The following is a 21207-nucleotide window of genomic DNA, read 5'->3' as shown; positions in this document are numbered from 1 at the left end:
TCCGCCCAGCGGGAACGGGGGGCCGCCTTCCCGCCGGGGGAGGCAGCGGGGCCTCCCACAACGCGCGCCGCTGCCGGGAGCACACGCGTGCCGGACTGGCAGGGCTCATTTCAGAGAGCGCGTCAGTGCTGCCTTGTCCATCCCCTGGATGCTTGCCCGGCCACGGCAGTGGCTCTGCAGGCCTCTGGGGACGGTGGATGGCTGCAGGGCTGAGCACGGCAGGGACCTGACCGCAGTCGCTGTGCCTGTGCAGCGTGTGCGGTAGCGCTGGCCCCTGCCGCTGCCTGTGGCGCGTTGTGCGGAGCAGACTCGATCTGGTGCTGTGCGCAGGGGACCCCGGGGCTCTGGCACTGCGTGTCCTAACAGCACCCAGCGCACAGGGTACCCGGTGGCTCTGGCATGCCTGGGGCACCCCGCATGCAGAGCCCTGCTTTGGCTGTTGACCCCGCTGTGGTCTTGGCCGCAGGGCCCGTGCAGTGCCTAGCAGTGTCTCGTCACAGTGCAGTGATACGGCTAGGGCGATGTTCCCGATGTTCCCGGTTTGGTGCGAATGGCCCCAGCTTTCCTATGGCCGGATTCGGTCATGAAAGCCTGTCTGTGAAGGGTGAGGCTCACCAGAGCCGCCAGTCTCGCTCAGGCATATCGTCGTACGCTGCCCAGAGAAGGTGGTTTCTTTGAGGAGCTGTGGTTCTCTGTCAGCCTCCTGCTCGGCTCCTGGGCCGCTTTGTGGTGGGTCTGGATGGTGGAGGGGCATTTCCAGGCTCTGCCCTGTCCTGCAGCCAGCACCCCAGCACAGCTGACCATAGCACAGAGCTGCTCTGCCCCTTTTTTCAAGGGCCTGCTCCTTAGGGCTTATGGCATGCCAGCTCCTGGCGCCATGGGTTGTTGCCAAGCTCAGCCCCTTTCTCCTGCTCACTCCCAGACCCTGTGCCACAACGGTGACTGTCCCAAAGCCCTGTCTGTGTCAGGGAGGTGACATCCTGGCCCTGCATCACTGCTGGATTAGCTCTGTCCCTCCTATCATGTAAGGACCTGGCTCTTGCCTTTCGTGGTTCGCGGCACTGCTGGGTGTGACGCTGGAGCCCTGTGGCTGGCTCCAGGACAGGCGAGTGTTTGCCATGACCCAAGGGCTCCCACCTGCTGATTCTTCTTTTGTTTCCCATCTCCCTCTTGGAGCAGAGAAAGCAAAGGGAGTCGGCTTCCAGCTCTTCCCCTGTCAAGAAGGTGAAGCAGCCGTGAGCTGCCTGCACTGGGTGAGGAGGTGCAGAGCTGTGTGCAGGGTCAGTGCCATCCCGTCCCGGAGCCCCCAGGGACAACTGGCTGCCTGCAGAGATGGGGCAGGCTGAGGGCCTTGCTGGGGCAGACACTGCAGCGCTCCAGAGCAGCAGGAGCCGTCCCCTGCCCGGTGCCACAGCCACAGCCCCGTCTGGCCTCCGGACACCTGCAGCAGGTGCTGGAGGGTGGCCCTGGGGCTGCACAGGGCTCTGGGGCTGCCCTGCAGTGGCTGGCACTAGCTGCCGTTTGTTCTGGTGGCTTTGGGGGTTTTTTTTACATGCCAGATTTTTGTGAGCGTCTCTGTAAATACAGAACCCTTCGCGTGTGCTGGAGCAGGGTCATCATTAGACCTGGCAAGGCCGCATGGAGCGGGAGGAGATGGTGCGAGCTGTCTCACACCCACCCTGGGCAGAGCAGGTGCCACTAGCCGTACTGGCAGCCCTGGCTGCTGGTGGCTGTCCCTGAGCCCCGTCTGCCTCAGTTGCGGGGTGGCAGCAGGGGTTCTGCAGCTCCCATCCTGCTCCAGGCTGCTGCAGCGGGCTAGGGAGCTCCCTCCAGCACCCCACGTGCCCTGTGTAGCTGCAGCCGTCCGGCAGCTCTTGGGTGCCCGTGGCTGTAGGCGCTGCCTCGCCTGGATGAGGAGATGCCTCTGCTGGGAAACACTCGTGTTGTCCCCGGCACTCGCTGTCAGCCCCAGTTCCTCCTGCTGCTGCCCTGCCCGACGCAGGCGCACAGGGTCCCCCGGTCCCCGCGCCCATGTGTCACAGGACCTTGGCGGGGCTGAGGCATCGCCAAAGCCGGCGCTGGGAGCCTGGGTGCATGCGCTGCCTGCTGTTGGCACTGGCGGCCCTGGCTGTGTGCCCTGCTCCGGGCCGCTGCCCACCCCGCGTCCCCTCTGCCTGCCTCTCAAGTGTAACTGGCGATCGACCCGCCATGACGTCCTCTGAGTCACATTCTCGCCTGCAGGAGTAAAGGGCAAAGGCCAAGTTCTTAGTTTTCATAGAAAACTAATTAGACGACTCCATCGAAAATAGGTCAATAAAGCTGATCAGGGGCTGCACAGAGGGAGCCATTAAAACCCCCGTGACCTTTGCTTGGAGCAAGTGGGCTGGGGCTGCCCCGTCCCTCTGGGAGCTGCCCACTCTGTGCCAGCTGGACAGCTGTGTCCCTGTCACCCGGCGGCACCGCAGCGCTGGCCAGATCCCTTGGGCACCTGGATGTGGTGGCAGTTCCTGCAGGGCTGGTTATGGTTCCTGTGCATCATGGTGCTGCGCTCGTGCTGGCTTTCCTGGCCGGGGCAGAGCAGGTGCCCCTGCGCCCTGGGCAGAGCCGCGCTGGCTCCGGCCGTAGCAGGGATGCTCTTACGCACGGTAGCAGCCGCATGGGTACAGTGCCAGGCTGAAGGGCAGGGTGACAGATGCCAGTGGGACACGGTGGTTGCCGTCACACTGCACCAGGCAGAAAGCTGTGCTGGGGTGCACCTGTGGGTGCGGTCCCGGTGCGGTGGGCTGGTGGCATCCTCGGGCAGAGCTGCTGTGCGGCAGAAGCAAACCCCAGGAGGTGGGGGAGACTGGTGGGCCCACCCACGGTGCCCACGCTGGACTGCAAGGCAGTGCTCCCGGCAGCCGGGAACCTGGACCTCCCTTCCCAGTCAAAAACTTTCCCTTTTTGGGAAGCATGGACATGCTGGGACGCCATACCCCGGGGAGGGCAGCCCTGCTGGTGGGGCACCCTGCTCCCACATACCCAGGCGGCGCCCCCCCCTCTTCCCCCGTACACACTCACACATGCATGGGCACAGCCCGGGCTCCTTTACCCCCAAACTTTATTCATGTGGCACATTTACAGCAAGGATTGGAATAACTAGACAATGAAAATGCTGGGTTTGCATTATCGGTTGGTTTAACTGGAACACCACACACCATGCAGTCATGTACCGCCAAGTTCAGTGCCTGTATTGCCCTTCTGGCTGCCGTCTACGGCTCTGCTCCAGGCCATGCACGCACGGGCCCGGGGCTGCAGCCTCCCTGCAGGTCAGCGCCCGGACGAGGGCTCCATTCAGCAGGGCCTCAGGGCTGGGTGACACGGGGGGACGTGCGCCCTCAGCCTGCCCCACAGCTGTCCCCCAACCACCCTGGCCGGCCGGGAGCCCACCCAGCCGGAGGGGATGTGCTCGGCAACTCTCTCAGGCAACAAGCCAGCTGCTGCTGAGCGTCCGCAGGGACCTGCGAGGGGCATGGCACGGCCCCCGGGGACCGTGGGCACGTGGGGGGCCGAGCCTCAGCTCGGGAACCGAGGGAGGCCGGATGGGATCGGAGGGGAGCAGGGTCAGGGGCCCGGGGCAATTTGCAGCTCCCCTGCTCGGGTACCTGTGGGCTGGGGGCCAGCGCGCGCTGGCACGTCCACCGCCAGCAACGGACGCGGTGCTGTGGCGGGCCTGTCCCTGGTGGAGCTGGAATCGGGCGTCGGGGCCAGGGCAGGGCTGGGCATCCCACCCAGCCCCGCAAGAGGCACGAGCAGACAGGATGGGGACGGGACGGGGCTCCGCATGGACACTGTCACCTCCCTCCTGCCGCCCGCCCGCCCGCCGAGCCCCCACCCCACTGAAGGGAGCCCTCCGGGGCCCCGCAGCCCATGGTGGGGCTGTCAGGGGCTCTGCAGCGGAGAATACAGGCACTTCACCTTGAACATAAAGAGACGGATCGCGTTTGTCACATACAGGAGTCAGAGAGGGGTTAGTGTTGACTCAAAAAGGGGAAAAGGCGCTCGGGGAGAGGCGGGGGGGCTGGCGGGGAGGGCAAGGGGCCGTCTCGACACTGCTGAGCCTCCACGAGCGGTGCCCCGTCGTGGGCACGCGCCGGCCTTGCTGCAGCAGCCGTCAAGGCCTGAAAACATAAAACCAGAGAACAGAAAGAAGGGAAGGTGGGGACGGCCCATGCCGGGGAGGAGATGGGGGATGCTCTGGCTACAGGGCGGGAGAGGGAGGACGGGGTGGGATATGGAGGGAGGGACGGAAATCGGGAGCCAAAGAAAAAGAACAAACTACGAGTCTAAAATGTGGTGCAAGCGCCCTACGCGGCTGTCCGCTAGCATGGCATAATGTCCGGAGCAGCCCAGAGAGGGAGTCACATCAGGTCTACACAGATTTGCCTTCCCATATATACAACCTCTACTGGAGTTAACAGCTGAAATTGAGATTTTTTGTGTCGGTTCCTCTGGCCTCGGTTGCCGTTTTTTTTTAATGCTGGAGCCCGTCCTCCCCGCCTCGCCGGCGCCGGGCGCATGCAGCCCTTGCCTGGCTTGCCTTGGGGATCAAAAGGGTTTGGAGGTCTGCTTGAAGATGAAGCCTCTATGGGCCAGTGTCTTCATGATGTTGGCGATGTTCTTACAGTCGTCTGCGGAGAGAGCACAGAGATGCTGGGTTAGAGCCGTGATCTGACTGGGAGCTGCTGGACCAAGCTCCGGGACCCACGCCGGGGCTGTGCCCCCACCAGTCCAGGCACTGCCTCAAGTGCCTTGCAGTGGTGTCAGGCGAGTGCACGGTCCCTGGCTCCCCAGCACTTGCCACCTGCATCCCGGTACAGCCCTGCGCTGCACTAAGACGGATCCATGCCCAGGACCCGGAGGCTTGCCTGGGGCAGTGGCGTCACCTAGACTGCTGGCTGACACATCCCTGGGTCCTCCAGGCTGCTGCCTGCCCTGCAGCCCATGGGGAGCTGGTGCGTGGGGAAGGCGGCGTTCTTGCAAGCCAGACCCCCGCGGGCCCCCAGCTCTCGGCCAGTGGCTACCTCCCTGCAAGCCCAGTGCCGGTCGCCCCAGACTCCTCTTCCAGCACCCCTGTCCCGCGGTGGCACTGGCCAGCGAAGGAGCTGTCCCTGCACCGGGATGGGGACAACAGGTGATACTGGAGCTGCCCTCCACCAGCCAAGGAGGGTCCTCTCCTTCCCCTCACCCTCCTCAGGCAGGGGCTGTGCGGCACCTGGCTCGCTCTGCTCGCTGCTGAGGTTCGGGGTCATCCCCGTGCCCGCCGGACCCAGGCTGACAAGCAGCAGGCAGCCGGGCCAGCAAGCCACAGCCGTCCCCGGTGCAGGGCTGCGGTCGGAGCGGGTGCCGGGGGCCGGCCGGCAGCACCGCAGCCGTCAGAGCGAGCAGTGGTGGGGCAGCGAGCCGGGGAAGGGGAAGGCTCCGGCTGGTGTTATTTACCTGGGACTAAACTCAGGCACCGTTTGCTAAAATAGAAGCCGGGCTTAAATTGATTCCTAGTGTCTATATTTCATGTTGAAAATTGGCTTGTAAATCCATGTTTTGATCTATGAGGGCCGTCTCCTTAAGAAAAAGCAAGAGTAAATGTGTAATTTCTCCCTTGACAGCACACGGCGCAGAGGCGATCCTTCTTCCCGCTCCCCTCCGTTTCGGGACAGCTCCACTCGTTCCGATTACCACTCTTTCTTCCTCGCCCCACGCCTTGATGTCTCCATTTCATTACCGCCCGCCCATTTATCAAGCTGTTACCGTAAGGGTGACTTTGCCCACTTGCGTGTGGCAGCGGGGCCCGGCTGACACGGGGAGAGGGTGCCCCGGGAGGGGGTGGCGCAGGCAGGGCCCCCCTCTCCCTGCCGCCGCTGGATGGATGTTGTGGTAGAGGGAAGGCTGCATCATTACTGATGTGTAAATGATAAAGAAGCCTCCACATCCATCTCCCAACTGTAAATCCAGGGAGTGCTTTATAATCAAGCTACAGCGATAATAATGTGAAATTAGGTCTCTCTATCAACGGGAGGAGGCCTTTTAATCACGGCTTAAAGGGTGCAAACGCTGTTTATCATAATTGAACTGTATCCGGGCTAATTGTAGCCATATTTCACTGTCTAGGAGACAGCAGGCTGCCTGCTGACAGTGCTGCGTGCCGGATTGAGGGCCCTGTGCAGACGGGCAGCACTGCCCTGCTGCCAGGCGCCAGCCTGCAGGGACCGGGCTGCCCGGCCACCTTGCTGCTCCCGGCCACACCGGCAGCCCTGCCCAGCCCCGCGGTGCCTGGTGACCCGGTGGCATCCCCCATCGCCGGTCAGAGGCACTGGGGGCTTCCCCCCACGTGCAGCTCTCCGGGGGACTGGCCTGAGCTGCTGGGGCAGCTCCTGGCTGATGGAGGCAGTGGGAGAGGTGACGTCCCCATCAGAGCCATGTGCCTCCCAAGTGTCCCCCAGCCCCTCTCATGGCACCCCTTCCCCTCGCTGGTACCTCGCCGGCACCAATGGCTCCGGAAGGGCCCTGGAGATGACAGGTGTCCTGCCTGACCAAGCCACAGCACCAGCTCCCGCTGCCACTTGTTCCTGCTCACGTGAGCCCCTAACCATCCTTAGGACCCCCTGCTCCACCCATCCCTCCCCCCAGCCAGCTGAGCCCCCAGGAAATCAGCACCGGACCTGCCCCTGGAGCCAGCTTCTGTTGGGACCTAACAGGGAAACAGGGGCTCGAAAACCGGGGAGACTGAGGCAGGGGGAGTGCAACTGCCAGTGGCTACAACACTTGGCCCCCACCCCCAGCCAGCCCTGGCCTGATCTCCCCAAAAAGTAACAGCAAAACAAATCCTGGCCTCTGAGCTGTGTCAGGCGAGCAGCTTGGATTTGAAAGCACAGCCCCAGCCACTGCCCTTCGCCACTCCCAGGCATCCCGCTGCCCATCTCCCTGCCCACAGCATCACCCTGGGCCGCTGTGGGCTGCCAGGACTTGGCTATTGCTCCGTATTGGTGAAAGGGCAACTGTGCAGAGCCCTGGGGAGCGGCCAAACTGGCAGTGAGACCCCACAGCACCTCTTGGACCCCCAAGCTGATCCCCGGGGAGACCCTCTGGAACCACTGGCTGCTTTGTGAACCCCACCAGTCGTCTCCTCAAAGCCCTGATGTGCTCTTGTGCTGGATGCCAGCGCTGGGAGCTGCCCTGGGCTCTGGGCTGCCGCCCTGCAAAGCTGGTGGGACCCCCATGGGTTGGTGCCACCCACATGCCCATGCCGGCAACATGTCCTTGCCACCCCAAATGATGCCACGGCCCCCTGGCAGCAGGAGCCCCAAGCTTGTCATAAGTCATTTAGTGAGACTCATTCCAAATCAGTGCTAAGGTAAACACGCTTATTATAATTATCCATGTAAAAAAAAATCAACAACAGCAGAACAACTTTCTAATATGCAATTACAGCCATCTATTGATTTTACAATGTAATCCGCTCCGATTGATTTAATAACACAATTATAGGCTGGCTCTCGGGATATTAGAGTGGGAGATTTTCATAAACTCCAAAGCAAAAAACTAAGCGGCTTTTAAAACAACACAGTCAGATGGCTGTTTGGGGAATTATTAGCAATATGAAATCCTCTAAATCTGGCCATCGTTACCTTGTGAAAGGAATTTCTATTACAAAAATGGCAATTGACAGCCTAAGAGAGTGCAAACGGGATTGCTTTGCTGCTCGTTCGGTGCTTAATCCATTGCAAAGGTGACCACGGGGCAGGGGACGAGTGGGGTCCGAGGCAGGTGGTGCCAGCAGCCCCGCTAACCCTGCGCCCCCAGCTCGGCTCTCCCCAGGGGGGCACGCACCTGTGGCAGGGCTGTCCCAGCACCCAGGGTGGCACCCACCAGCCCCGTCCCAGCAGGGTGACACTGCCTGGGACTGTGGTGGCTTGGCAGGGTGTGGAGCCCCCCCCACGATCCCTACCCCAACGCACCCAGCACACCCCGGTCCCAGGCACCTCCAGGGTCGTCGGGGTGCCCACCCATGTCCCCAGGCGGGGGGCCGGGGTGAAGGTGGCCCTGTGCCGCTGGCAGCATGGCTCTGCGGGTGTGCACAGGCACGTGCACGCCCGCGCGCCCCCGCTCTCCTCGTGCTCGCTCCCTCAATGTATTCCCGACTTTATGGGCACATTTTTCTTGTCAAGCTGACAGGGTTGCTAAGTGGATTTCTCCCTGATATGCGGACGGATTATCACATTACTCCAATGTCCTACACAAACATATTACTTTATATTCAATAGCCCTAATGAATATAAACTGCTTTTTCTTTTTTGGGGGTGGGGGGTAATCTATAGATTTTTAATGAGGGCACTATTAACTCCCTCCTCTTTAAAACAGACTTAGGTGCAGCCTCTGAGTAGAAAATCAATGGTGTTATTGTAGGAATATTGTATATTGATATTGTAATAATAAGATGCAATTGATTTAGGGGTGTTGTGCGGTGTGTGTGAAAGGGGTCAGCCTGGGGTTATCCTGCCTCCTGCAAGCGAGCGGCGGCTCTGCCCTGCCTCCTGCCCCACGCCGTGTCCTGCCGCTTCCCAGCATTGCCCCACAGGGTCGAGCTCGCCCCGAGGCGCTGGGTCCCGGCTGCTTCCAGGACCCTCCGTGGCCAGAGTGCCAGTACGCGGGGTGATGTGCCACTCTGAGCTCCTCTCGCCTGGCTGGCTTAGCCCCGCCACGTTGTAAGCCCCCTACCCAGAGTTTTAGCGTTACCCACGGCAGCACCGCACCGCCTCGACACCCGCACCCAGCCCTCTCCACGCCTTGCCAAGCTCTCGCTGCAGTGACAGCCAAGGACAGCCACATGCGCACGCGCGTGGGACAGCGGCAGTCCTCTTTTAATGAGGGCTGGAGTTTGCCGCTGTTCAGCATCGCTGGCTGCCCTGGTCCCTGGAGGGGGACGGCCATTCCCACCACGCTCCAACCTCTGAGCCCAGGGTGCTGGGCTGACTGTGGGCACGCTCCCTCCCTCCGGCCACCACACAGCCGCACCGCTGCGAGCCCAGGACGGGCGCAAAGGACTTCGTCAGCAGGCGGCTGGCCCGCAGCCCAGGCACGATGCGGCGGTGCCACGGGAGCGGGCTGCCAGGAGCGGCGATGCTGCCTGGCAGAAGCGTGTGCCCTCTGCACGCACCCAGGCACAGGGGAGTCGGGAAGGGGCCGTGTCCCTGCACACGCTGCCCCGTCAGCGTCCCCCCACCTCCCCACCGGAGCAGACCACCCGGGCAGCACCACCGCCGCTGCCGTGCGCTGGGCTGAGACGCTGGCGGTGTGCGGAGCGAGGTTTTCAATCCTGGTGGCTGCCCAGGCGGGCGGTGGGTGGCTGGGGGAGCGCAGGGCCCCCCCAAACGTGCTCATTTGGCGGCAGCCCCGCCGCACCTGTGCTACGCCCGGGAAGACGGATCACCCCCGGCCCGAGCTGAGCAGGTCCATATTTAAACTGTCCCCATGCTTTATGGGCTGTACAAGAACTGATGCTCGGGCGACGAGGGGCCATTTGTCAATGTTCTAATGGCAGATTACTGTTAATGAATAATATCACTGCTGCCTTTGTATAACAGCTCCCTGCAAAGCGGGAACAGGGCCACCCGGCCACCGCCGCCCTTCGTCTCCCTGCTCCAACCCTGGGTGACAGCAGGTGGCCTTGTGACCGGCAGGAGCTGCACAGTCCCCACGCAGCCTGGCCCTGCTGCTGACATCCCCGGCAGTCACAAAGGGGAGCGCCGGGTGCTGTGTCCCCGCAGTGGGCTGTGCTGCTCCCCATGAGCAGGCATGTCCCCAGGAGGGCACAGCCACCGGGGGCAAGAGTGACAGTGTTTGCCCGGCATGCAGAGCCAGCCTCTCACCCTGTCCATGCTGGAGCCAGCAGGGAGCTGCGTCTGGTCCGCATCATCCCCACCACGACATGCCAGGCGAGGTGGGGGCACCAGGGTGCTTGGCCACAGCTGTGACAAGATGTGGCAGAGCACAGAGCTCCCAGCCTGAAGGGATCCTTGGGGACACTGGGGATGGTCCTGCCAGGCTGCTCCCAAATGAATGACTTCATAATCCTGCGTGTGGGGCGAGGGGCTCTGCGTGACCCACACAGCCAGCAGGTATATTAGGTGGAGCTGACAGCGACGCGCAGAATATTAAGAATAACTTACCTCATTATCTGCAATTACGTTACTGCCACACACCTCATTTCTTCACGAAGAAAAGAAAATTAGTTTTATATTGACTTCATCCCAGTGCCTCCCCTGCCTGCCCCACCACAGAGTGCCCACACGGGCTCTAAAGAGGGTTTGGACGCAATTAATACTCATCCTCCCCCAACCTGTTGCTGTCCCTGTCCTGGGGGGACAGGATGCTCGTCCCACCCCCTGCACACCAGGGTCAGTGAGGACTCCAAAGCCAGCTCACCCTAGCAGGGATGCTGGAGCAGGGAGGGCCCGTCTTTGGCAGCTCCCAGGTCGGCAGGGAGGTGACACCGCCAGGCGTCCCTGGGAAGCAGCCGGCCAGACGAGCAGCAGTGGAGGTGACCCACCCCGGTGTTCAACTTGATGCCCCAGGCACCTGCTTCCTCCAGCCTGGGCTGGCCACCCCGTGGGTGATGGGATGCTTCCTCCCGTCCTCCACGCTGGGGATTGCTCTTCCCATCATGCGCCTGCTGTGCTGGCCCCCTCCCAGGGCAGGCAGAGAGAGCTGGGTGGCTGGGTCACAGCACTGCAAGACACTCGGCTGCTGAGACACCCACTGGCCCCACAGCTGCTGCATGGCCTGGCACAGGCGATGCTGTGCAGGGGGACCCCAGCATTTGGGGCGTCCCAGCTGGACAGGATGGGCAGCTGGGGCTGAGCTCCCTCGCAACACCCCCAAGAGCTCCTGGAGCCCATGAGGCCAAAGGGCACTGACACTGCTGGGGCCAAGGGTGGCACCGGGTGCGCCAAGCCCTCCATTTGTCCTCCAGCCCCTGTGATTGTCCCTGCACACCCAGTATCCTCGCAGGCCCGCAGGCATCCCCAGGCAAACAAAGCCAGCACTGCCATTGCCCCGCTCCCAGCTGCAGCCGCTCACCGGCCGGGAGGGAAGGGGAGTGGTGTGAGTGGCAATACAGGGAAAAAAGCCAATTTCATCTTTATTAGAAGGAGATTTCTCTTTTAGTAATAAGCACACTTCAAATAATTAGCGTGTTTTACGTAATAATGAAATTATGGAAATGCAGGCCACTTATTCAAACAAGTCACCATTACCATATTTTTAAATATTAGACTTAATTAGAGTTTATCACTTCAGAGAAGTACGAGGAGTGGAGATTTTTTTTCCTTTACAAAAAAAATCCTCATAAAGTGTTTATTAAGAGCGGGTAAGAAGGGGATAATGATCTGTTTGGAAATTAAGGCAATCAAACATTTAATGCTCTGCACTCCTGTAGGCAAAAGCATTCAAATGAGTCAATTATACATCCATTATCCAGGCACGATTAAACAAGGCAGGACGGGGAATTTGTCCTCAGCATCATGCGATTGTCGCGAGGACTTATGTCCACTTAAAGGCAGCTAATAAAACACTAAACTTGGGGAAGAAGAGGAAGGGAGGACTGAGAAAAGGGAAGACAGGAGAAGACGCGGCGGGTCAGTGGGACCGCAGAGGGGCAAGGGTGGGAGGTGGGTAAGGAGGGAGCTGTGTCTGCATCCCAGCCCTTCATAAATCAAAGTAATTAAGTTAACATGAAAATCAACTTCACCATCCCGTTAAATTACAGCATTTGCATATTAGGACTCAAATGAAGTAGGTAGCGGGCGAGGGGGCTGGGAGGGGAGCAGGGAGTGGGGGGGTGGGGGTAGGGGAGAAGAGTGGGGGGGACCATGCACCAAAAAGGGAAACATTTATTACAGTGAATAACTAATTTCAGAATTTATAGCGCTGGATTTTTGTTCCCGTGCCATTTATATTACAGAAGGAAATTAAGGGGCGGGCAGGAGGCTGGCTGGACATCTTTCTGCGTTATTGCTTGTCTGCCATTTGCAAATCATTATTAATTGTGGCCCGTGTCGCTGGTGCAGCAGGGCAGGGTGCCTGGACAGCCGGAGCAGACACACATATCTCTTCATCAGGACCCCAGCCGCTAGCCCTGGAGAGCCAATTACCCCTCCCTGATTGGTATCAGATAAGGAGGGAATTTTTACAAATTAGGGAATAAATAGAATTTCCACACGTGGAGCAGGGAGGGCTTGAGAGGCAGTAATGAAAAACGATACATCACCATCAGCCAGACAACCCTATTCATACGCCGATGCATTACACTCACTACTCATAATCCTGCCGAGTGACAGACAGCCGCTGAACCAGCCAAGCCGGAGGGGAGCGCATCCCGCTGGCCAGCCCACTCGGCAGCGCCAGCACCCCATGGCAGTCACGGAGGTTCCTGTGCCACCGGCCCGTGGTGCAGCCTCTGCTGCACACCTCCTGCCTGGCACTGCTGCACACCTCCTGCCTGGCACTGCCAGCCGGGCGGGCAGCGGGGACAGACCTGGCAGCGGTGACGCTGTGCCGGAGCCGTCCCTGCTCTGCTGCCCGCAGGAGCCCAGCAGGACAAGCCTCCAAACTTGGCCTCAAGTTAAAGCTGGCACCCAGCTGCACCCAAGCCTCTCACCCGACTCCCACATCCCTGCAGGTAAAGCGTGTCTTCCCCAAAATTATCCAGCCCAACCCGTGCCCTCAAGAAGACTGCTCTGTTGGCGGCTCCTGGCAGTATCCTGCTATTACAAGATCCCTACCTAATTTCTGGTAAGGATTTACTTTCTCGTACTACTCGGCCCCCACATCAGCCCCGCTGCTCAGCCAGCCCTGGGTGCCATTAGCAGGGTCCCTGTGTCACCCTGTGAGCGGTGCTATGGCTTGAGGACCGGGGAGGCAGCGCTGGCTCCAACCAGCCACAGGAGCAAAGGATGCGCTCCTGCGTGGCTCCAGTCCACCGCCAACGCGATCGGGCTGGGGCACCTCCATCCCCCTGAGCCTGCCACCGAGACAGCCCCAACGCCAGCCCTCGCCCGGGCAGAGCCCAGAGCTGCCAGCCAGCTCTGTCCCCGAGCCGGGGCATCTGCTTTCCAACCCCAGCAGCTCCCGGCGGCAGCACAGTCCTTTGCCCTGGGATGTGATGGAGCTGGATGGCCCCAGGTACGCAGCTTGCACCCAGCTAACGGGGGCCTGGCACGTGGCCGGCCTCAGAAAGAACAAATCCTGGAAGTGTGGGGACCCTACTGACATTCCGGAACCCAGTTTGCGCCATACTCCCCAGCGTTGGAGCCGCGCGCCTCTGTGCCCGTAATTAGCTCTCCCTTATGACAAGCACGTCACTGAACAAAATGCTCGGCAGGAGATCAATCTCGCCTGTAAGTCACGCAGCCTTTAATTTATTCAGCATACAATGTCGCTCCACCGCTGGCTTCCTGTAATTTATACCGTACACTGTCGTGTATTATTTAACTCGTCCGAGTGTTTTACAGCTCGCCTGAAAGTCGCCGTGCAAAATAAAGTCACGGTGGGGCACTGGCGAGGTGCAGGCAGGATGCAAGCTGCACCCTTGTCCCAGGGCTGGTGGGGGACTCCCAGCCTGGCTCAGAGACAAGGTGATGGTGACAAGTTCTTGTAGAAGTTGGCGGCTCAGGACCCCCCCTCCAGGGCTCTGTGGGTGGGAATGGGAAGTAGGTCCCCACAGGAGCCCAGTAAACCACAGTCTCCAGTGCTGGTGCTTCCTTAGAGGTGGAAAGGATGGCAGCAGGGGCAGAGGGTAGCAGGACTCCTGCCTGCTGGGGCTGGGGTGCCTGGGGAGACCCAGCTGGACTCAGGGATGGGACAGAGCAGAGATGCTCTCCGCACTCCTCCTCCCGTCTGTGCTGGATGCCAGGGATGGCCAAGCTAGTGCCTGCGCCTCTCTGCAACATGGACGGAGGGTCCCTGCCCACAGGCGCTGCTCAAACACAGCCAGAGCTGCCAGAGCAAAGTGCGGTGAGGGAGGAGGCTGGGAGCCCCACGGCGCTCGGCAGATGCAATGGCCTCGTCTCCTGGCCTGGCCTGGGCAGGCTGCAGGGCTGCGGGCAGCTGCCAGAAGGGGATGGCGCAGGCAGGGAGCTGAGCGAGCAGCAGCACTGCCAACGTGTCCAGCCCCACCAGTACCAGAGCAAGGGAGAAGCCCAGGACATCGGTGGAAGCCAGAATGCTGCTGCAGCAATATTGCCCAGCCCATGGACCATCCCCACGGTGGCTCTGCCTTTCCCTGCCTGCACAGCCAGGACTGTCGCTGCCACTGGAGCAGATCCCAGGCAGCGCTGGCGGGAGCAGGCAGCCCGGCCAGGGCGGTGGGGCTTCATCCCACAGGCAGGGCACCGGGGGCTGCCCCGTCGCCCCTTCTCCTGCTGCACACCCCAGAGCGGGCAGCGGGCAGGCAGCGGGCAGCGGGCAGGCAGCGGGCAGTGGGATGGCTCCTTCTGGCCTCTCCTGCAGGACACACAGCGGCAGCAGCCAGGCCCTGAGAGCAGGAGGGAGGTCCTACCCCAAAACTGGGGTAAGGACTGTGGCTAGATGGGGCTGAGGGCCAGCTGTTAGCTGGTGCAGCCGCTCTGAGCAGCTCACCTAGAGCATGCTTTTGGCCATGCAGCTGGATGGAAACAGTCAGTGATGTAGAGCTGGATATCCTCCGCAGGGAAGGTTAAAACCTCTGTTCAGTGTAAAGTTGCCATATCTAAGCACTTATGATCAAGATATTTATGGCTAGTTTATTCCAGGCTGTTAAAGGCAGCAGTAGTTATCCACAGATAAAGGGAATTCGGCTCCCCTGATGACTTTTCTCGCTGCGGTGAAGGCATGCCTGGCCAGAGTTGGGCTGCTTGTGGTGTAGTAACACACCTGACGGTCCCTGCCAGAGCCAGTGCCAGGGCTGGGCATGCAGATGCTTGGCAGGGTCTGTGGCTCTGGTTCTGCTGTGTGGGAGCTGCGGGAACAGATGTGGAAGATGCTGTCTTCCTGCCCTTGACTGATGCTGCTGGGGGCCAGAAGGTCCCCAGGCTGCAGAGAGCAATTTGGTCTGCCTTTCTGCCTGTCCCCAGCACTGGTACAGGTGTCCCTGCCTCCCGTATCCCCTCTGCACGCTGCTGTGCCTCTGCCATGCCCTGCTCTGAAGGAGGATTTCTTTAGGGCAGTAGAAGGCCAAACTGCCCTGGGGTTTTGCAGGGCATTTCAAGTCCTGTGAGCCCCGCACCACTGGCCCGGCTATTGGCTTCACTCCACGTCCAGCTCCTGACACCCAGTCCCACCACTGAGACTGGGACCCTAATTAGGGAGAAATTTCAAGGGAGAAATGAGAGAGTTTATAAAGCCGAGTTTCTCCTGCCTGTGAATGACACGAGATGTCAGAGAAAGGAAATAAAAGGCAAGGATGCAATTCCAGTGCCACCGAGAGTGTGTGGCGAGTCCTAATGGAAAGTTCTCCTGCTCTTTAAAGCTTGGTCAGATGGCCTAGTTATTGCTTTAAAAGGACCCAGAATCAAACCACGGTGTCGCACTCGAAGCCTTCAAATAAAGCGAGCTGTGTTTCTGCAGGTCCAGCAAGGCAGAGGCAGGCGATTACACAGAGAAGGGCAGGTCTCTTTATCTTGGAGGGAGACCTACCTATTTTTAAACATTAGCTCCAAATCAGCAGCTCACCTCTTTGTCTCATACAAACCCTCTCTCGTCTTCTGGAGGAGAGATCAAACGCCAGCCCTGCTGCCATTGTTTCTCTCCCAGCGAGATGGATGCGGGACTGTAATCTTCCCACAAAGCCGCATGCTTCAAAGGTATCAAAAGTGCTTATTAAAAGTCCTAGGAAACTAATTTAATAACATCCCAAAGGGCTGGAAAAACCAGCGCCAGCAGCTCAAAATACAACCTGGTGAGGGAGATGGGCCCCCATTCAACACAACCCCGTCCATGGGCGGCTGCCCACGGGGCTGGGGTGCTCCAGCACAGCACAGCACCACCCTGGTGCTGCCCGCACTCCTGCCAGGGATGCAGCCAGGCAAGCAGGAGCATGGAGGACCCTGCCCTGATGCCACACTGCCAGTGCAGCTCGTGTGAGACCAAGGGCTTTGCTGGGCCAGAGGCATCCTCACATGGTGGGGACAGAGTCTGTCTACCCACCCCGGCTCCACAGCTCGGCAACCCTTGCCAAGCTGAAGAGCCTGCACTGTCCCAGAGGCAGGGTTTCAGGCTTGCCTCTGAAACATAAAAAGCACCGGGTGGCCTTTGCTGGCCATCTTGGCAGCTGCTGGAGCAGTGGCTTTGTGCAATGCTCTCCCAGACTGCCAGGCTGGAGGGACATGAAGCAGACGCATGACGGGTCTGTACATGGTGCAGACAGACCTGCAGAGCCACGACAGAGAGACCGGTGTGCTGTGTGAGAAGGACCTGCACACCGCCTGCGGGGATGGGCTGCTACATGTGCCTTCCCACTAACGCATACGTGCAGCAGGCATGTGCTCCCAGCCGCAGCGGCGTGAGGGCTGTGCTCCCTTCCATCTCCCAGAGCCGGTCCCTGCTCCCGGCCGATGCCAGGCAATGCACAGCACCCTGGGGCTGCATCCCATCTGAATGGTGCAGGCTCCCGTGGAAAGGGGCAGGGGATTGAAATTAACGCTCCAGCCTCCGTCTCGTCCTGCCCATTAGCGGGGCTGTTTTACTCCGGATCATTAAATATGTATATCTTATTACACGCCTTGTTACAGTATTGAGCTCTATTGACTGATAATAAATTCCAAGCATCATCCTGGTCATAAATTTATCTGGAGATGATGAAGACTCAATAATCTAGTCATGCAGATAATATGATAGGGCCTTAAAAAAGATCATTACATTATATGCCAAAATTAAAAGTGAAATACACTTTATTAACACTGTTTCCACACTTGGGGCCATTACTTGTTATATCCCCTCCTGCCCTCCCACCCGCCTGCACACCGTCCCTCGGGTGAGCCAGGGAAGGCGAGATGAGGCAGAGCTGCTTGGCAGAAACCTGGCAGAGGGGTACGGGGGGTGGCTCACACCAGGACTTCCCAGATCGATCCCAAGGATGCAGGGCCCTGCCTGATACAGCACTGCCGCCCTGCCCACTGGGCAATGGCCTCTGAGCATCTCCGGCCGTTTCAGCAAACTCCTGTGCCTGGTGCCGCTGGCTGCCTGCAGGCAGCCCTCAGCAGGCCCTGGCTGTAGCCATCAGGACGAAGGGCAGCCACGTCCCCAGCCTCCAGAAGGCAAAAGCCACCTCCTGCAGCTTCAGGTCTCCTGAGAAAGCTGCCCACCCATCGGGGTTAACCCAACAGCTCCCACCCGACAGCAGCTCTCCCCCAGGCTCCAGCGAGCTGCAGCGCCAGGACAGGGATCCTCGCTCGTGCCCAGCCGCGCTGTGGTGTGGCACAGACGGCTGGGGAGCAGAAATGGGGATGTGGGTGCAACGGGCACCCCCTGTGAGAGAGGAGGGCTCCTGGCAGGCTCCCAGGGCCCTGCTGCCAGTCTCACCCAGCTGCCTTTTGGCGGGACGGTGAGGGTTGGGCAGCTCCTGGCCACCCTTGGGGACTGTGGCTCGGCCCCCTCCTCCCACGGCCCTCCGAGGCCTTTCCTCTCCCTCAATAACAAGGTCACAGCCATTTAAACTCCTCTGATGAGGGCAGGTGGCTCGTGCCCCTCCTGCCTGGCGGGGCCGGCCTGGCCGCACTCCCGCCTGCGGATCAATGGCACACAGCGAGTTTAAAGCGGCCCCCCCGGCCCCCCTTCCCTCCGCCACCTTGCTCTCCAGACACGCAAGGTGACGAGCGCCGGGGGGCCCACGGATCGATGCCGCGACACGGATCGGCTGCTGGGAAAAACCAATCGCGGATCAGATGGAAACCGACTTCTCCTTGTATCTGCCTGGCTCTTGCCGGGATAGATTGGCTGGAGAAATCCGATGGCGAGAGGAGACAAAGGGGGAGGCGATGGGGAGAGGAGGAAAGGGCTGATAATGCTCCTGCTGCGGCCGCTCTAATCTGTGACAGCCCGAGGATTTGCTGAAAACCATTATCACATTGCTCTCCCTTCTCTTGTCCCTGATAAAGCCCCAGCTAATCTGTTTGTTGCAGGTATTGAACGAATGCATTTAGCGAAACAAGGGGTGTGTGTGTGTGTCTCCCCACCGGCACAGCAAATTTTTTTCCCCTGCACCTCTGGCCTCGCTGAGAGGCGAAGAGGGAGCAGGGAGGGCAGGGACGGTTTTGGGCGCGGGCTCACGGCGAACGCAGGCTCTACCCCCCCGGGATGCCGTGCCTGGCGCGGGGGCAACATCTCTGCCAACCACCCTTTGCAAGTTTTGAGGAGCTTTTCTACAGGCGCTGCATTTCACCTTCATAATGCCACTCGTGGAGGGTGGCCAGCGAAGCTCTGTGGCCGGTGGGCGACGCCGGGAGGGCTGCTGCAGCCCACCGCACATCCAGCCGCACTCCCGTGGGGCTGCGCAGGGCCGGGGGCTCGGGGCACTGTGCCGTGGGAATGGCTCCCGGACCCCCGTCTGCCGGAGCCCGCTCGGCTCATGCCTCCTGTCCTGGTGCTGACCTCAGCCCTCCCCTTGCCAAAGGCTCTTTCTCCAGGGAGGAGAGATAATTCAGTCGCTGTGAAAGCCCAGACCCGGGGCTCCCGCAGCCGCCTGTTACAAACAGTTCTAGTGGAACATTAATTATAGTAATTTAGCCGTGGAACACTAACTGCAGCCAGTGCAATAGCATTCAGTACATTAGTGGCTATAACCCACTCCTTAAAAAAGACATTTGGCTACTGACAGCTGATAAAATGAGTTGTGAAGCATAACCAAAGGGAAAAAAAAATAATAATCAGGAGCGGGCTGGGAGCGAGCCGTGGGGCAGGAGGGTGGGGGGCAACACCCCACGGGGTGCTGGGGAGCACGGGGGGTGCAGGCAGAGGGGCAGGGGGCCGCAGCAGGCACCCTCCTGCCCGCCACACGGCACACGGGCCGGCGGGCTCCCCGCGCCGCAGGCAGGGCTCGGCGAGGCGGGGGGCGCGGGGCCGTGTCTCAGCAGTATGTCAAACAGAAGGACATTTCCTTCTATCTCCCAGCCGCCGCCCCAGGGTACAATCCACCTACATTCAATCTTTACTCCACTACACATGTTTCCTTTCCAGCCTCGGATTATTTTTTATCATCAAATTACCGTGGCGATAAGATGGAGTAGATGTGATAGCGAGCAGAGCACCCGTCCTCCCCTCTCCCCCCACCGCTTCCCCGGCATCTCTCCTCCCTCCGCCACCCCCAGCCTCCTAGCTCTGAGCAGGCGGGGGGTTATCCAAATGTCAGGGGGTGAGGAGAGACCCCCCCAGCAGCTGGAGTTGCTGGCTGGGACCAAACAGTGGCTGACAGCGAGCGCCTGGGTGCAGGCAGGCAGCAGCTGCCGCACAGCTCGGGTGCCCACCAAGCTAGCCAAGGAAACTTGCGGGGTGCCCTGCCGCAGCACGGGACCCCGCCGGCAGCTGTGCCATGACAGAGCCAGAGCTGAGCATCTGCCCCCCACAGCTCCGCTGCAGCACCCTGGGCCCCCACGGCACCCAGCGCCCCAGCCCGGTACCAGAGGTGAGACAGCCTGGTGACACCAGCGAGGCGGCAGGGACACGGGGAGCCCCGGCACAGGGGTGGCCAGGAAAAGCGCGGCCGTGCCGCTACTTTACAAGCCTGAGCAGTGCTGCGAGGCCCCTGCTGTGATGAATCCTCCCCATCTCCTTGTTTACTCCAGTCTGCAACAAATGAGTCCCTGCCTGTCCAGGGATAGCTCATCTGGAGGAATGCTCTTTCAGGCCTCTCCCTCTAATCCCTATTAATTTAAATAATGCTCGGCCACTCTTCTCAAACTATTTATTATTTATCAGGTTTGTTTATTTGTAGCTAACAGGTAGCGCTCAGCATGCATCCCCGGCACGGGGACAGGGGCCGTTCATCACACCGGCTCCCCTGCCATCTACCATCCGTCAATTACTCCTGCTTCCTTTAATTAGTAATGAGGACTAATATCTCTGCCTGGGATGGTGGCTGGAGCGGAACTTCCCTCCGGTGGCATCCGAGCAGCACAAGGGAAGGAATGAAAAATAAATACCTGCGCAAGGCTGCTGCTGCTGCTGCTCCCAGACAAGCAGGGGTGCTCGCCAGCCCCCACGCACCCCTTCCCAGGGAGGGTCTGGTCCCTGGCAGCTCCCCAAGTGTTCGCTGTACACCAGAGGCTCCTATCCAGCAGGGCAGGGGAGGTGATGCCAGCCAGGTCCTGATCCACGGGTGCCCTTTCCTGCATGGCAGGGCCATCCCAAACCACCTGGGGAACCCCTGCCGAGCTCCAGCTGCTGAACTCCGCATGAATATCGGCAAGGGGAAGTGTAAATTAAATGCCCATTAGAGCCTCTGGCCTCACTTGGTGGTCCTGGGGAGCTTTGTATCAGAACATGCCATCCAGAGACAGCCTAATAGCGAAGGCAGCACATGATATAAATGAAGCCCCTTTGATTTATTGACTGGGAGAAGTTTTTACACGATAGCCCATTAAGACGGACGGCTCTGTTTACAGCCAGGCCATCTAGCTATAGGGACCCTGAACTGGATGGTGTGTTTTGCTATTGCTCTTCAGGCAGACATCTCATTAAGGGGAACAGCATATGGAGCTCTCTGGATCTATACTTCATGAGTCCTGAGGGAGGCCTTTACCATTTTTAATAAGCGGGCAAGGTTAGCAAACCTGCAACGCGGTGACCTCCCCTCCCCGTGCGATGGATCTCCCTGAAACGCAGAGAGCTGGACTCACCGGGTGCGTATGGGACTCCATAAATCACCTCCCTGCTGCCGGCCAGGGAAACCACCCGGGGAGGACAGCAAGGAGGGTCCAGACCAGGCAATGCTGCATCTCAAATGGGGCAGCAGCATGTGGCTCAGCTGAACATGCTGGGGACAGGCAGCCGGTGAGCAGCAGTGCGGAGCATGCCCCTGCCCACCATGCCATTGGGGTGACGCGCAGCACGTGGGTGGCTCAGCCAGCAAAGGTGCTTTAAGGAGAGAGCATTAACACGATAGCCACAGTGCAGGAAACGAAACCCCCAGCTGGCTGGCGA

General features: G+C 60.1%; 3 protein-coding genes across 6 annotated transcripts in view; 1 reads left to right on the top strand and 2 right to left on the bottom strand.

The window, feature by feature from the left end:
- The window catches only part of DMAP1 (DNA methyltransferase 1 associated protein 1), a 33940-nt gene extending 32701 nt beyond the window's left edge, over positions 1-1239 (top strand). The window contains exon 10 of the mRNA XM_037403495.1: positions 1180-1239. Coding sequence (XP_037259392.1) covers positions 1180-1239 — 60 coding nt within the window. The remainder of the gene's footprint in view (positions 1-1179) is intronic.
- A 1832-nt stretch (positions 1240-3071) lies between these two features.
- Positions 3072-21207, bottom strand: part of ERI3 (ERI1 exoribonuclease family member 3) — a 158115-nt gene continuing 139979 nt past the window's right edge. For 3 of the 4 annotated variants that reach the window (XM_037403499.1, XM_037403501.1, XM_037403500.1), the window contains exon 8: positions 3826-4670. In XM_037403499.1, the coding sequence (XP_037259396.1) occupies positions 4588-4670 (83 nt within the window). In that variant the 3' untranslated portion in view covers positions 3826-4587. Of the gene's footprint in view, positions 4671-21207 lie in introns of all 4 variants that reach the window. The other variant, XM_037403498.1, reaches the window with a different exon arrangement.
- On the bottom strand, positions 4677-11812 carry LOC119155206. Its single transcript, XM_037403496.1, has one exon. It carries the CDS (start codon positions 9415-9417, stop codon positions 8485-8487), a length of 933 nt encoding a protein of 310 aa, XP_037259393.1. The 5' UTR covers positions 9418-11812; the 3' UTR covers positions 4677-8484.

The sequence above is a fragment of the Falco rusticolus genome, chromosome 11, assembly GCF_015220075.1.
Source record: "Falco rusticolus isolate bFalRus1 chromosome 11, bFalRus1.pri, whole genome shotgun sequence".
Classification (NCBI taxonomy): Eukaryota; Metazoa; Chordata; class Aves; order Falconiformes; family Falconidae; genus Falco; species Falco rusticolus.
This window is presented reverse-complemented; position numbering and strand designations above follow the sequence as displayed.